The 15,802-nt window shown below is 42.2% G+C and overlaps 1 protein-coding gene across 6 annotated transcripts in view; it reads left to right on the top strand.

The window, feature by feature from the left end:
• tbc1d4 (TBC1 domain family, member 4) overlaps nucleotides 1-15,419 on the top strand; it is a 34,986-nt gene extending 19,567 nt beyond the window's left edge. The window contains exons 12-23 of one of the 6 annotated variants that reach the window (XM_008433586.2): nucleotides 323-537; nucleotides 925-1,068; nucleotides 4,267-4,424; nucleotides 5,539-5,751; nucleotides 7,519-7,683; nucleotides 7,787-7,945; nucleotides 9,092-9,192; nucleotides 9,295-9,438; nucleotides 12,145-12,304; nucleotides 12,445-12,614; nucleotides 13,397-13,573; nucleotides 14,215-15,419. In XM_008433586.2, the coding sequence (XP_008431808.1) occupies nucleotides 323-537; nucleotides 925-1,068; nucleotides 4,267-4,424; nucleotides 5,539-5,751; nucleotides 7,519-7,683; nucleotides 7,787-7,945; nucleotides 9,092-9,192; nucleotides 9,295-9,438; nucleotides 12,145-12,304; nucleotides 12,445-12,614; nucleotides 13,397-13,573; nucleotides 14,215-14,445 (2,037 nt within the window). In that variant the 3' untranslated portion in view covers nucleotides 14,446-15,419. The other 5 variants (XM_008433579.2, XM_008433571.2, XM_008433612.2 and 2 more) reach the window with 5 other exon arrangements.
• The last annotated feature ends 383 nt before the right edge of the window (nucleotides 15,420-15,802 follow it).

The raw sequence follows: 15,802 nt of genomic DNA, 5'->3' as shown, positions 1-15,802 counted from the left end.
TGTGCTGACTTGCTACCAGTGAGGTCCTCCCCGCCAATCGCGTGCGATGCTCCGAGTCATAGGACATCATCCATTAGAATACAATAGATGTGGGAGTTGTACCAGCAGGCATGAGGCACAGAGTTCAATAGTGGCGAGTGGAGAAGTTGAGCGTGGAGTCAGTTTAACCGTGAGGAAATAGGTGAGTGCAGATTTCATTTCCAACAACTTTTTTTTTTTTTGTGGGTTTGTGTCGTGCTATGCAGAATATTTTTTGGTACATCTGCAGCCTGAGTGCGGCAAACACGCATACAAACATCTCGCATTTTGTCCCAACCAGCAGGATGAGGAGTCTCCCGGTCACTCTCCGCCAGGTTCGCCTCCCGCCTTCCCGGACGACGAGCTGGAATCCGGGCCGCAGTTCCGTCGGCGTGCTCACACCTTCAGCCACCCGCCGGTGAGGAAGCGCATCTCCTTCGAGAGCCAGCCGGCCAACCAGACCAAACAGGCGCCACTCCGCAGGCAGCACTCCGTCAACCCAGAGCTGCTGCAGACCAGGTAAAGTACCTGAAACAGTTGGTCATTTTGTGCATTTTTTATTTTTTACACATTTAGGAATTAATCTTTTGCACATTTTGCAGTTTTTTTTTAACTGTTGTGATTAGCTTTGAGATTTGGTTGATTTTTTTTTTAACAGTTAATCTCCCTAATCACTATAAAACTAACAAAAGATTCCTGCACACACAATGTAATCTATTTGCAGCACTTTGATCAGTCTGCTCCCGTCATCCCCCTGCTGTCCTCTGAAACAATAGCACCACAGGTTTCCTGTCAGTGTTTTGGACCCACATGCATTTCTCACTGTTTTCCTTTCCTTTATGTAATCTTTGTTCTCTTTTTTTTAATGATTTTATTTGTGGGCGTTTCACGCTGGGCCTGCCCCAGTCACGTGGCCGTGTCCAGAACTCGCAGCATTTCAGAGGGGGAGTCCTCCTTCAGCCTCCCCTCCACCTTCTCCGCTCCCACTTTCCTGAAAAGCTTTTACCAGGGTTCGCTGGGCTCCCTGACGGACAGTGGGAGCTTCAAGAGGTGAGCGGAGGGGCGAGGGGGGTTCGGACCACCCGCCCCCCTCCCTTGCACAAACAGACAGCTGGTGATGAAGGATATGACTTCTGTGGGATGGGAACAGCTGACCTGTTGCTGGGATGGCAGTAGCCATAATCCGTGTTGGCTGAATCTTTGTAACTCGCAGCTCTACTATCCAGCCTCTTTTCAACTTCTCCTCAACATAAACACAAACTTATTGTTCTCGTTTCCCGGATTTCAAGATTTTTTTTAAATAATTTTTTTAACCCTCCTCTCGGCTCTGCAGATGGACCGGCCTTCTTCCCGTTTAGAGCGGGATATTGATACATCCTCCTTCTGTTTCATTTGCATGTGCGTCTAAAGCTTTTTTGCACGGCAAACTCCTGCGTGTTTCACCGAAATGAACAAATGTCATTAACTGCATTTCGTTCTTCTGATGTGACAGTACTTTGCAAAAATATCGGCACCACTAAAACTTTTTTTTTTTTTCCAGGCTAAAACAAAGCGTATTTTATTGGGATTTTTGTGATAGACTAACACAAAGCATCACATTATTGTAGAAATGGAAGGAAATCAACAAGTCGTTTTCGACCCTTTTTCATTAGTAAAAAGGGTCGAAACTGAGATACGGAGTTAATCTGTGTTCATTCCCTGTGACCAATACTTTCTCTGCAAATATGGCTGCAAGTTATTTTGGTTTGTCCCCAAAAGCTTTATCTGATGGGAATCTGTCGGGAAAATTCACTGATGAACGAGAGTCAGTTTGGTGATGAGGTTCTATAAATCTTTAAATTAAGGAAAATAATTTTTTTTTAATCATGTCTATAGATCATTTTTAGATTCTGCCCCTCCTCCACATCAGGGAGGGCAGCGCCCCCTATGGACCAGCTGCCACTGCATCCCCACAACATAACACCTTCACAGTGTATCACCACGGCGATGGTGATTGCGTTTTACTTCTTAGTTCAAAAGTTCAGTTTTGTTCTTATCCATCTAGCTCACCTTCTTCTATCTGTTTGCCTTTGGTCTTTGCAAAGGCTTCATTCAACAGTGACTTTCTTCCAGAAAGCTCAGATTAGAGGATTACAGGACTAATACTTATCCTATCACCAGATGGGTCTGTGAGTGGAAGCGGACGTCCACCACATCCATTTTAGGTTTTACAGTTTTGCAGTAAAAACTCTTTAAAAGGTTGCTCTCTGATGTGTTCAAAGCTCGGGGTTTTGTTTTATAACCCAAACCTGCATGTAACTCTCCCAGCACTTTCTCCCTGAACTGTAGGCTGCTGCATCTTCATGATGCTGAATGTTCCTTGATGTTCTCTAGGAGCTGTTGTATTTATGCTGACTTTAAATCACATTCAGGTGAACTCCATTTTCCAGACGGGTGCACTAGATTTTATTTAGAGGTAGCAGAGTAAATAACACTTTTCTGGTTTTTATTTGTAAAATATATTTCAAACCAACCATGCCACCTTCCTTCCACTTCACAACAGTGTAGCACTTTGTTGTTCATCGGTACCATGAAACACATTGAAGTTTTTGGTTTAAACAAAACAAGATGTGAAGTAATTTTTTTTTTTGCAAGATGCTGCACAATTTAAAACCTAACAAGCTTTGCAATTTTCTTCTTTTTTTCTTTTTTTTCTCATTTTGGAAGGTTGTCGTCGGTAACCTTTGGCCAGTCAGTGACTGTGTTTGGTTCTTCAGTGAAAGCAGGATAAACCTCGGTGTGTCTGAGAAGTGGGTTCTGTCTCCTCAGATGTCTGGGTGACAGAAAGTAAAGGTCAACATTTCCATTATAAATGAGATGCAGCGCAGCGGGCCGCTGTGCTGCATTACTTCCACAGGAGGTGTTGTTTGCTCTCCAAGCAGCCAGACTCCACGGCGGCATCCGAAGAGTCAAGACAGCTTTTCTAATTCTCGAACTGCGTTGCTCCCAGATTATGGGTCAGATGTTTCAGCCTCGGTTTTTGAATGTGCTGAATATGACTCGTCCCCTCTGAGGCTTTCTTTCTGTTTGACCCTTTTGGCAGCCAAAGCTTTTTCTGACGACGCCCTGCTTGAGTTAACAACAGAGAAACATTAGAGTAAATGTGTCAAGGGAGGAATTTGAAGGAGTGACTGGGGCATGCATGGAGTAGCAGTCAGAGCCGGATTGTTTGTGTTCATTGACATTAGTTTTGAACCAAGGTCACTTCCTGTTTCCCATTGCTCACATGTTCAGGCAGGTTTTTGTGTTCTGACAATGCTTGCTGATTGCTCAAGCGTTTTGTGACTAACAACAAGAGGTTGAAATAATTATTTCTCTTTGTTATTTTTATTTTTATTTTTTTTCTCATTTTTGGAAATCATTTTGCTGTTTAAGATCTAACCTGTTCCATTAAAGGCTTTAGTTATTGTGAATGTTTGTCACTCTTTGAATTCATTTTCCAAAAACCTCATAGTGTCAGGGAAAATTATTTACAGGTACAATTTATAAGATTAAGCAAAGAAACAATAAATTTGACTTTTAACATATTCAAATGTATTTGTGCAGAATAAATATTGTGCAAATAAATTCCTCCACGTCAATGAAAGGTGCAGGACGGCATTCTGAGATAACTGTGGGCTTAGTCCGAACATCTGACCAAGCGCACGCTTTGCAGGACCTTCACCTTTGCTCTTTGCTGTGCCGCAGACCTCTCCCCTCCCCTCCCCTCCCATGGTCTTATAGAAATGGATTCATAAAAGTTTTTACATATTCTAGCAACCAGGATGGTGAAGGTTTGCGTTCACCCACTTCTGTCAGACTGCATTGGATTGTATCTCTACAGCTGGGATGTCTGCAAACAGATTGCGAGCGTAAAGCTTTTCAGAAACTCTCATCACCGGCCTCTTCTCCTTCGCTGACAGTCATCTTCTTTTTCAGAAAGAACAGAAATGCATGCGCCTCGGCCGTGGCCGATGTCTCTTCTGTTTACCGCTGCTTTATTAACACGGACACTGGGGAATCGGTGTGCGGCTGCTGTTTTTTCAGAAGATTCAGCTTCACCACTTATGAACTGAACTGTCCCGTAAAGCTGGACGAGTTCTCCTGTCGTGCTTGTGTTTGGTTTGTGTCTGCCATCATTAGAGGGGTTGAAGAGAGTTGGTGTAATGTGACACCTGACTCCTTCATCGGGTGTCTCTGACACATCTGTCCTTTCTTTCTTTCTTGTAGCAATGGAGAAGGCAGGAAAAGGACGTTGTCAAGCTGCAGCAATGACTCTCTGAGCGGAGGTCTCCCTCTGACCCCACGCAGGGTCTCCTGGAGACAGAAGATCTTCCTGCGGGTCGCATCACCCATGATCAAGCCATCTGCATCTATGCAGGACACAGGTGTGGTAACATGATCCTTTAAGCTGTTCTGCAAGGATTCATTATGTGCAACATGTAATCGGCGTCCTCTGCTTTAATGAAAGATACCAGTGTACCGACAGGAAAATTTTGTATCATGAATATTGTGGGCAAATGTTGTCAGTGTAATGACAGAGTTATTAAGCTAATGTACTTTGATAATATGCGCAGAGTTTGGCTGATAGTCCAAAAAAATACAGCTTTATTACTACAGTTATTGAGATATGTTTTTGTCATTTCACTCAGTTTCATATCGGTTCTCTGAGTAGCGCACAGAAAATGTTTTCTGCAATACAAAAGTTCTGCTTTTAGACAATATTTTGTTTTGTGTCTCGGTGAGATTTTCCTTTTGTAAATCAATATGAAATGAAATATAAATAAATGCTACAACTTCTAAAGACTGCAATAGTAATTCCAGTTAAACAAACTAACCACAGCAGACGTCTTTGCAAAAGATTACACATTAATGTAGTAAATACTTACAAGGAGTTAATTTTTTTCCCCCTTCAGTTTCTCTAGCCACATGCAGACCTGACCTGTAACCCAATAGATTCTGTTTGGCAACATGAAGAAGACTTTGACGTCCCAAAAAGAAACATACCGTTCCCTAAACTAAAAAACTTGAAACACTGATAAGAAACAAAGTCACTGAAAGGGTTACAAAGCCATCTCTTGGACTAACCACAGTGAGAGTCAGATCCATTACTGTTTATCAGTGAGACAAGGCAACAGTTAAATCCATCTCCTTCTGATTTTAATTTGCTATCTTGTCTTTGTGTTTCTGACTCTGAATATCCCCTCGGTTCAGGAAACATTCCCGTTTACTTCAAAATGCTCCATTTTTTCTGTCAGTTTTGGAATAAGTTAAATACTTTTGTCAGTATTTTTGTGTGTGTGTGTGAAAGCAGGTGCTTTTAATCGCTGAGAACCACTCGAGACAACAAATCCTAAATTAAAAGCAGCTGTGTGGAGCTGCTCTCTCTATCCTCTAAAACCCTCTGTGGACTCAACACTGCTAGTAAATCAAACTTATTGTTATATGGCAAAGCAAAGTGAATTTTAAGCACGCGTTCATGTGTTAACTCACTTTTTGCAGACGGCTCTGACGCCACAGAGCTGCTGCCTCTGTCTCCTCGTGCCTCTGACCCGGGTCGGGACCATCTGAGGCGCCTTCTGTCCCCGGCGTCCGATCAGCCGGCCGACAAGAAGCCCAAGAAGACGGGAGCCGATTACAGAGCTCTCTGGAAAACTGCCATCCACCAGCAGATCCTGCTGCTGCGCATGGAAAAGGAGAATCAGAGGTTGGAAGGTGAGCGTAAATCCCTTCTCCACCGCACCAAAAAGTGGCATTTTAAGCCTGGAGCGCATTCTTTGCCGGTCACATGAAGGACACATGGTGCTAATGATGACCTCATACTTGCTGAAACAGGAATTACACTTTTGTGTGTATATTTTTTTTTTCCTCACTAGTAGTGTTCAGTTTGTAAAAACTGCAAGATGCTTTATAAAAAAGTTTCATTGCACCAGTACAGCTTAAAGATCATAAATCAGGTTTTAGCTTATGATACTTATATTAATTTTCATTTAAAGTATAAATACAAACTCAATAAAAAAAAGAGCAAGCACAAGGCAGCTGAGAAATAAGCCAATAGTGAGCAAGGGGCAATGATGTTGTGTTTGAAATCCAGACCTGGATATCAGACCTGGTTAGCACAACAGCATCCTAAGAGGAAAGTGTCAACAAACTCTCCAGCTTGAATGTGAGTTTGTGAACTAAAGATTTACAGTAGATGTACAGTATTCAATAAATTTAGATATTGTTGAAAAGTTAATTTATTCAAACTCTGTCTACTGAGTGAATCGCATTATGCACACACACTGATGTTTCATACTTTTATTTCTGACAGTTGTGATGATTTGCAGCGTGTAGGTAATGAAAATGTCACTCTCGAGGTAAGACGTCTAAGAAATGGTGAAATAGTGTAGAAATCTAACAGATGTACGCAGTTATTTGAAAGCACTCTGTGGAAATCTCAGTCAGCCACAGCAGTGAATGGCCTCTTGAGACAAAAGACTAATTTCAGGTTAGTTTGTGTAATTTTAATTTTATTTTTTTTGCTCAGGTTCTAACCAGCATTGTTACTCTTAATATGATTCATCATGTTTCTTCTCAAATTTGTGTCACTAAATTACAGAAATCATACAGTGATTATTAACTAAATGGCAGTGATTGGAAGCAGCTGAAAATCTCGCTTTGTTTTTACAATTGATCAGTTCCTGTTGTACTCATAAGGTTTTAACAGAGACACGGTGGAAAAATATTTCTGAATTCAAGGAAGCAGTTGCTGCTGATGTAGCACCAAGAACAAGACAGTTAATCTACGTTATTCGGAAGGAACAATAAAAAAAAATTAGAATGTTTTATTTTTAGGATACAGTCCAGCTCTCTTAGATGCCATTCATCAAAAATAAATGGCATCTTGGACTGCACTTCTCAATAGACGTATGCAGAATTAGGTCTCAGCAGCAATGAGTGTCTGAACATAATATTTTGATGCATGCATATCTCAAAATACACACACACAAAGAACAGAGCGCATCACTTTAATGCACTTTAATCCAACACCAACACATCTCCTTTTGTTTGTCTGATATTTTGACGTCAATGCTGGTCTGAGGACCTTACAGTGCAAAACTGTTTTCTGTAGAAGGTAAGCATTATAACTGAAGCCTCTGGGATCAGGGAAGAAGTTTTGCATGATACTAGTGGCTAGCTGCAAGAGTCATTCAACTCATCTTTCCTTTTTATTTATTTTTTCTTCTGCATGTCATGGGGTTGGCAGTGGGGGGTGACCAACTTTTTTTTAATTATCCTTCCGTTCCCTTCATCACTACGATCAAGTCTTTAGAATAATCTGGTTTCTATTTGGTGTTATTGTGGCTTTTGTGTCTCGTGTTTCCATCTCAGTCTGCATCATCTCCTGGTGGTTTTTGCCTGTCCCTTTTTATGCCCTCTTCAGCGAAGCGATGTTCAGTTTGTTCGCTTATCTGTTTTTCGTACCTCCTAATTCAACCGAAGCGAGTCGAGATGAGCTGCACGTCCGCAAAATGAAGCTCAACTACCAGGAAGTGTGTACCTGCCCCAAGGAAGCTCAGGCGCTCTGGGAGAGAAAACTAACGGCTCCAGGCAGAACCACAAACCCGCAGGACAAGGAGGACATATACAGAGCCATCTGCCAGGGTGAGAGGGAAGTGCGTGGGTGGATTGAAATGCACTTTAAAAGACTGGCGTTATTAAATGTTACCTTACCTTATACTTGATTTATTTGTTTGTTTCTCTCCAGGAGTTCCAAAGAGCCGACGTGGGGAGGTTTGGTTGCTCCTTTCCCATCAGCATCGGCTGCAGCACAGGCTGCCCCAGCGCCAGCAAGCTCCAGACACCCCCTACTACGACCTGCTGAAGCAGCTCACCGCACAGCAGCACGCCATTCTGGTGGACTTAGGTGGGCATGCTCACCGTTGCGTGACCTCCGCTTTACCGCACGGCCCCACTAGGATTGAACACGACAAAAAGGGGAAATATTCTCATCAATGCCCCCACTGCAGGCAGAAGCGACATCTTTAAGTTCAAAATCTACAAGAAACAGAAATAAGGCTTTCTGCGTGTCTTGTTTATAGGTTTATTGTGACTGATTTTCCTCACAAAGAGTTGCGCAAACATTTCTTTGCGTTAGGAAGAAAAGAGAGAGATGTGAGGAAGTCGGATGAGGGTTGTAGCGTAGCTTTCAAAAGCACCTGAAAACAAAGGAGGCACGTGGAAGTTGATGCTTCTCTTTTTGCTACAATTATAGGAAGAAAGTCATGTTTTATTCTACACAGGGGGTGGAGATTTAGTTAATATGTTGAATTTAAAACACAAATACAAATCTGCTGCGGAGCTAATTTCTTGAGTATTTAATTTAATGGTTAACTTAACCACATTTGAACTGAATTTGAATGCCCTTTACATTTCTTAAGCTGCACACTTAAAGTTACAGTAGCAGAAATGACTATTTTCTCTAAGTCCATAGAATACTCCAACACATGGTTTAAATTAAAAACTAAATTCTTTCCAACTTGACTCACAGTCCGGATGGTTCCAGGATTTGTCTCAAATCTTCTGAAGTGCTTGTCTAAAATGTACACGTCTACTTTCTGCTTTAATTTGTTGATAATACAGCTTATTTAAAAGTTTATGAACTTCGTACTTGAATTTCACCACCGTGAGATTTAAAGACTAGTGTTTCAGCTGCTCTTTGTGCCACTCCTCACTAAACCAGCAGCTGCCTGGAAGAAGGTGCAGCAGCAAATACAGTCCCTTGGATTATCTACAACAATAAAAGGGTAAAAGCCACTTATATTGTGAGTGATTACCTCGATTGGTTAGATTAAAAACCCAACAGGCGCTTCCTATGTTAGGTCTGCAAGCTGCGCACGGTAAAATGGACTTCGATGTAGAATAAATTTAAGGGGAAAGCTGAAACTGTGGTCCTACTACTCAGTGGTGCATAAAATTACAAACAGCAAATATTTTATTAAGTTCTCACACGGAGCACTGTTTTTATAACAAAAGCTTATAACAAAAGTTGTAAATCCAACTCCCTCCTCAGGCCGGACCTTCCCCACCCACCAGTACTTCTCGGCCCAACTTGGAGCGGGCCAACTTTCTCTCTACAATTTGCTGAAGGCGTACTCTCTGATGGACACAGAGGTACACGCTGTAATCCTTTTTGCTCTCCTCGCAGAAACATTCAAAGTAAAGAATCTCCTCAATGTCATTATGAATTGTCCTTTTCCTATTTGTTCTCCACAGGTTGGCTACTGCCAGGGCATCAGCTTTGTGGCCGGAGTGCTGCTGCTCCACATGAAGGAAGAGCAAGCTTTCGACATGCTGAAGTTCCTGATGTACGACCTGGGCATCAGGCGGCAGTACCGACCCGACATGGTTTCACTGCAGGTCAGCGCGGACACACTGATCGGCTGCTTTGACATGCCGCTCGAACAAAAGCAAACTCATGCGTGCACAGAAATATTTTTCACATCAATACTGACCTATATATATATTCCCTTTTCTGCATGTTTAGGATTTTTATTTTACTGTTATTAAACCAAAAAGTCTTGAAAAAGATCCACTATTCTCAACCATGGACTACTTTGCTTTAGTCTTTCACATAATAAATACAATTGATCAAAGTTTGTGTTTGTACTGTCACAAAATTAGTCGTGGCACTTGATTTTAATTTAATTGCAAGGTCAGTAAATAACTAATCACAATTTGATTGAAGACCATATATTGATAAATTAAGCAACATCTTTAATTCAAAAACCCTTTATTTGTGGCTACATTATTGAATAAATAGACGTAGGAGCTGAACATCAAAGAGATTTGTTGTTTTTCATCTGTTATTTGTATTATTTAACCATCAGATTCGGGCAAAAGCTCCATTATATCCATCCAGCATTCAGGGAACTTCTTTGGAAAAAAAAAAAAACTTCTTTAGAAATGTGCACTGTGGACACTCACATTAGTGCTGGGTACGTCTGTGCTGCAGCAACACGTTTTGCATTTAGATGGCATTTCAGGCTTGAGTAGCTCTGGTTACCGTCCGACTCCTTTATGCACAACATATTCAACAATAGCCTCTTCCAGAGTCCCATCGGGTTATTTATTGAGGCAAAAATGAACCCTCAGGGGTCCAAGACAAGCGGCTTTGTTGTCTTTTGCTTTGTTTGCGGATGTCGCTTGTGCGTCGCATTTAGGGGCATACCAGAAACGCAAACATAAAGGTTCCAGTCGGAACTTTTATATGTAAAACTGAAAAAAAAAATGTGTCAAAACTTTTAACACGTTAAAATCTATGTATGTAATTAATTAATCAAAATTAGCACATTAAAGTTCTGGCCCTAAGCAAAATAAATAAAAAAAATGCTCCAATGGTATGAATACTTTTACAAACCACTGCAGGGACAGTTTTGTCAGACGGCTGAGCGCCTGATGAGTCATGATGGATGAACAGCAGGGATGTGAACATCGCCAAAGGGTTCAGGTTCTGACCTTCCTGTTGAAATTCCTGCTTGCCGTTTGGCCACTTTGGGCATTTTGTCACAAATACTCGATAAAGGCTGCTGCTGATATTGATTACAATAAAAAAAAAAGTAAAAAAAAAAAAAAACTGTTTCATAGTATCATTGAACAAAAGAATTTTCCCTCAGTAACTAATAGCTCTGTTTGCAATAATTAATAGTGAATCATTAAGATTTTTACGCATTGAAAATTGTTCATAAAAAAAAAAAATCTCTGCTGAGTTTTCCATAACATTGTTCACAAACAAATTAAACGCTTAGAAAATAATGGGACAGAACCATTACAGTCTTTATGAGACTGAAAGACAATTATTCTTTGTGTAAACAAATAAACATTTAACTACTTCTTCACTTGGTCCTGCATTCTCCAAGCAGAAGAGGAAAGGCACAATGTGGTTTGCATTATAACCAGTACTGTTATCCAATAAATGCACATGGCTTCAATTTATTTCCTAGGAATAATGCGCATTTAGAGCATCGTATCCTCTCATCCAGCAGCATCACAGCGTAACAGAACAGCCCAGAACCTGAGTTTGCACACCAGCAGTCCAGACCTGCTCCATAGTTTAAATATTTTAGGTATTATGCCATGGATAAAACACTGAAACGTTTTAATGCAAGAACTACAGCGCCTGATCCTGAAGACAAGCTGATGAAACGCAGCGTTCAGTTTTCTTATGTAATGCCATCACACGCTTGAGAATGTGCAGGAATTCTTTCTGAGTTGATGTTTCATTTTAACCAAACGTGTGTCAACTTTGTGTACAAAAATACCACTTCAAAATATTTCCTTACAGTTTTATGCTTTTTGTCTTTATTGTCTTTTTTAAAATTGCTTTTGACGGGAGTCACAAGTGCAGATTCCATTTTTTTTGTTTCGAATGCACAGACACACACAAGAAAACAAACACATTTACTTCCTGTTTAAAACCATGCACAGCGTGCTCCTCCGTTCGTTTTATAGCGGTCATCCGCCTGTCACCTTTTATTGGTTTGCTTTGCTGGCAGCAGCATGTCTCCACCTCTCCGTCAGACCACACCTGCTCTGTTAGCTCCAGTTAAACATCAGCTGACCTCACCATAGTTGAAGCATCGACAGGGGGGGTAATGTTTAATCTCCTCCAGGTAACCGTTCAGCCGAGCAGAAGCTTGCCGTTTCCCTCCCTGCAGTGGTTTTGGTCTTTAAAGAAGTTCCCTGACATATTTGTGCTGTTTCCTTTGCGCTTCGGGAGGAGGTTCAGGTATAGCTGGTCTTCTTTGTTACTTGAGGAAATTGTAAAAGCAGAGAGTCTAATTTTAGCCCGAGCTAACTTCTGCTTCTCCTGTCTTTGCTCTTTGCTGTCTCAGACTGTAAAAAGAGTTATTGCAGCTCATCAGACGCACGGCCTTGTCTGAGCAAGTCCTTTAAGCAACACTGCTTTCACTTTACCAGCGCCTTGGTTCAATGGGGGAGGAAAAAAAAAAAAAAAAAACCTTCATTGATTCTTGGATTTCTTTTGGAAACCTTGTCTCTTCCAGATCCAGTTCTACCAGTTTGTTCTGACCTGATGTTGCCTTTTTCGTCTCTGTTGTGCTCCAGATTCAGATGTACCAGCTCTCCAGGCTGCTGCACGACTACCACCGGGACCTTTACAATCACCTGGAGGAGTACGAGATCGGGCCGAGCCTCTACGCCGCACCTTGGTTCCTCACCCTCTTCGCCTCGCAGTTCCCCCTCGGCTTCGTGTCTCGCATCTTTGGTAAAGCCCAGAACAGTGGGGTCTCTTGATTGCAGCCAAGTGCCTCAGCAGAATTATATCTGCTGAGGCATTTGTGTTGGAGATTACATTAACACTTTTCTGATGCTGCTTCTTTTTTTGTTTTTTGTTTGTGTGATTAGATCTAGTGTTTGTACAAGGTACTGAGGTGATCTTTAAAGTGGCCCTCTGTCTGCTGAGCAGCCATGAGAGGGAGATAGTGGCGTGCGACAGCTTTGAGAGCATCGTGGACTATCTGAAAACGACACTCCCCACGCTCACACAGACACAGATGGAGCAAGCCATTACCAAGGTACCATAAAGGGATTCAATGCAACGCATCTATGCAAAAGTAATACTCCAATTTTCTCGCATCTGTTTTGGTTTTGCCGACTTGTGAAGATGAACACAGAACACGAATATAAAAAAAAAAACAATAAAGTATACATGCAATTACATGTGTTTTATGTAAAAGTTTTCACACCCCTTGCACAAGTTTCTGTGTAATTTTATTGGGATTTCTTTTTTTTTTTTTTTAGTGGATCAAGACGGGGAATATTTTTTGTCTTACTAATTGAAATGATTCCCACAGCATGATTCTGCCACCACAACACTTTACTTTGGGTCCAGACCAGAAAGTTCAGTTTTGGTTTCGTCTGACTAGAGCACATCTGCTGCATCTCCAAATGGATCATTTTTAAATTTTCAATACGACCTGTCATTGCTTTCCGAGAGAATCTTGAAAAGTCTTGTCTGTATAAAGAACAAAAGTCCAAAATAGCTCAACAATTGCAGATGTTTCTATTTTGGTTTACATATAAACTGCATACTTTAATTCCAGCATGATACCCTTCAGTAGTTTGACTGACTACTGATAGAAAAGAGCAATGTCATATGTTTTTGTACTTTAGACATCTTTAAATTCAACAGGTGTGCCCCCTGAAAATCTAATGTTTTACAAACAAAGCAAGGCTATTGCAATACACAATTTATTTCCAGGCTTTATATGTCTGAAGCATTGGTGCAAACAAAGAAGTGTAGAAAAATGTAAGTTAAGGATAAGCAACCTCACTGCAGCTCATTCTGGATCACTAGGTGATGGAGATGGACATCTCCAAGCAGCTGCACGCATATGAGGTCGAGTACCACGTCCTGCAGGATGAGATGTTGGACGCCGGGCCGCCGCCCGACGACTCGGAGCGCCTCGACAAATTAGAGAAGACGAACGTGCAGCTGAAGAAACAGAACATGGATCTGCTGGAAAAACTTCAAGTAAGTAAAATAAAGTGCAACATCGCATGTTTAAATGGTAAACCAGAATACTGTTGAGAGGATATATTCTTGTGCACAGAGTCACGATTTGTTAAAAAAGCAATGCCAATTTGTGCAATCTAGAAGAAGCTGTGTGTAATTGCAAAAATGTCATTGCCTCTGGTTGCCTGTAGATGGCACTAATACATCAGTGGAAAACACAGCGGCAATGAGAGACTGTTGAAGAAACAAAAGGCCTGAGAGCTGTTATGTTCTCCACGTACTTCAATCATTTCAGTGAAGTGTGAATCTGTGGAGGAGGACTGATAAAGTCGCACCTGATGAGCTTCATATTAACAGAGGTTTGAAAGTTCTTCAGGCGCTCTCATGTCTGATTGTAACGAGAGAAAATCACTAGAGGGTCAATGTTTTGGACTTGGACTTGGTTTTCGACTCCTATAAAACTCAACAAGTTATTTCAAGAACGTGGATGAAATGTACATTCAGATGCATTATGCCGATTACTGACATTATCCTCCCGGGCTGCGGAGAGAAATTGCACACCTTGTAATACACCTTGTGTTGCAGTCATCAAGATTTTCAGATTTGAGTGTCCGTTTTGCAACAGCGCCTGACTGAGGTGCTTTCTCTCTGTCATGCAGGCTGCAAGACAGAAGATTCAGACTCTGGAGACGAGCGTGGAGAGCTTCCTCTCTCGGGAGAGCAAAATGAAGCACATGATTCGCTCCCTGGAGCAAGAGAGGGCAGCCTACCAGAGGACCGTTGAACGCATGCGCTCCAGCCTTCCCTCCGACGCCCTGACAGATGTGGAGATGACCCAGATCAAAACAGGACCCAACGGGAAAGCCAAAACCGCAGCCAAGAAGCCCTGATGGCAACAGGAGGGAGTAGGTGGGGGTGGTGGGGGGGCAACAAGGGGAGGGGGGCTGGAGGAGGCATTGGCTGCGTTCGGGCAGATGCAGCGACTCAGATCCACAAACTGTCAAGTGAAGACTGCTCAGTGGAAAGCCGACGAGCTCCACTTTACTTCTGTGATGAAGTGTGGCGGCGTTTTGTAAATGTTTGAAGTCTTGAGACAGACAGACAGCATGGGGAAACATCTCGGTTTTGTTTGATGAGCAGATAAAAAGAGTGGTGGGAGGATGGTTTCAGGGTTTCCACAGCGCAGAAAAGCCAATGTTTCTCTCATCTCATTCACGACCCATTTGGAGGTAGAACCAACGGCCACGCCGTCCTGCAGTGGCCGGATGTTTTGGCTCTATTCATGGGGGAATTTCCTTGTTCGCACTGCCTGGATGTATCTTACTGCCTGACAAGAGTAACTCCACAGAAGCTGCCTGTTGAGACATCATTTTTTTCAGACCTTGCGAGGTCTATTTACAGCCATTACCAGTGTCTGATCGGGGGCAGCATTTTGTTGTTCTTTTACACGTTCGTCTCCAATGAAAGCTTCGCTTTATTACATTTTAATCACTTGAAGTTTTTAATGAATGTGACATCTCCTCGTGGGTCGTTCTAATCGCGTTCGTTCTCTCTCCGCGACCGTCGGCGTCACTCTTCAGCAGAACTAGAGTGCAGCATCGCTAGAGATCGCTCAGAGTGCCGTTTCTTCTCGAGAAACGTCTCTTCCAGATCTCGGGCAGGATGTGAGGTCGCCTGCCGCCTCGGCTTCCTGTAAGACGCCGGCCGCGCCAGTCGTCTCTCTTTTAGCACCGCCTTCAGACTTCGAGGCACAGCTCGCGCTCCCCGGGAGGCGCAGACTAAACAGACCGAGGTGAAGACGGGATCTGAATGTACACACTGCTGCACTTAAAAAAAAAAAAAAAAAACAAACGAAAGAAAGAAAGAAAGAAAGAAAAAAGCCCTGCAAGGCAGTACCGCTTTAGTTTCTGCAGCGCCTCTCAGAAGTATTCGTAGCTGTCGGAACTGTTTCACATTGTCTCAGTGACGACTATGATGTGTTTTTTCATGATTTAATTTGACATATCAATGCAATTTGCATATTATTGTGAATTAGAAGGAAATTGAAGCATTCATCCATCCAACTCTGATAGGAGAGAGTGCGCCACTCTCTCCCATCAGGTATTGGGAAAGAGCAACACACACAGACAATTGACATTTGACCTAACAGTCATGTCTTTGGACTGAGAGAAAGCTGGAGTACCTGGATTGAATCCACCGAGGCACAAAAGAGGAAATACAAACCATGCAGAGAGAGCAAAACCCCTT

Source organism: Poecilia reticulata, linkage group LG2, assembly GCF_000633615.1.
Source record: "Poecilia reticulata strain Guanapo linkage group LG2, Guppy_female_1.0+MT, whole genome shotgun sequence".
In the NCBI taxonomy this organism is placed as follows: domain Eukaryota; kingdom Metazoa; phylum Chordata; class Actinopteri; order Cyprinodontiformes; family Poeciliidae; genus Poecilia; species Poecilia reticulata.
This window is presented reverse-complemented; position numbering and strand designations above follow the sequence as displayed.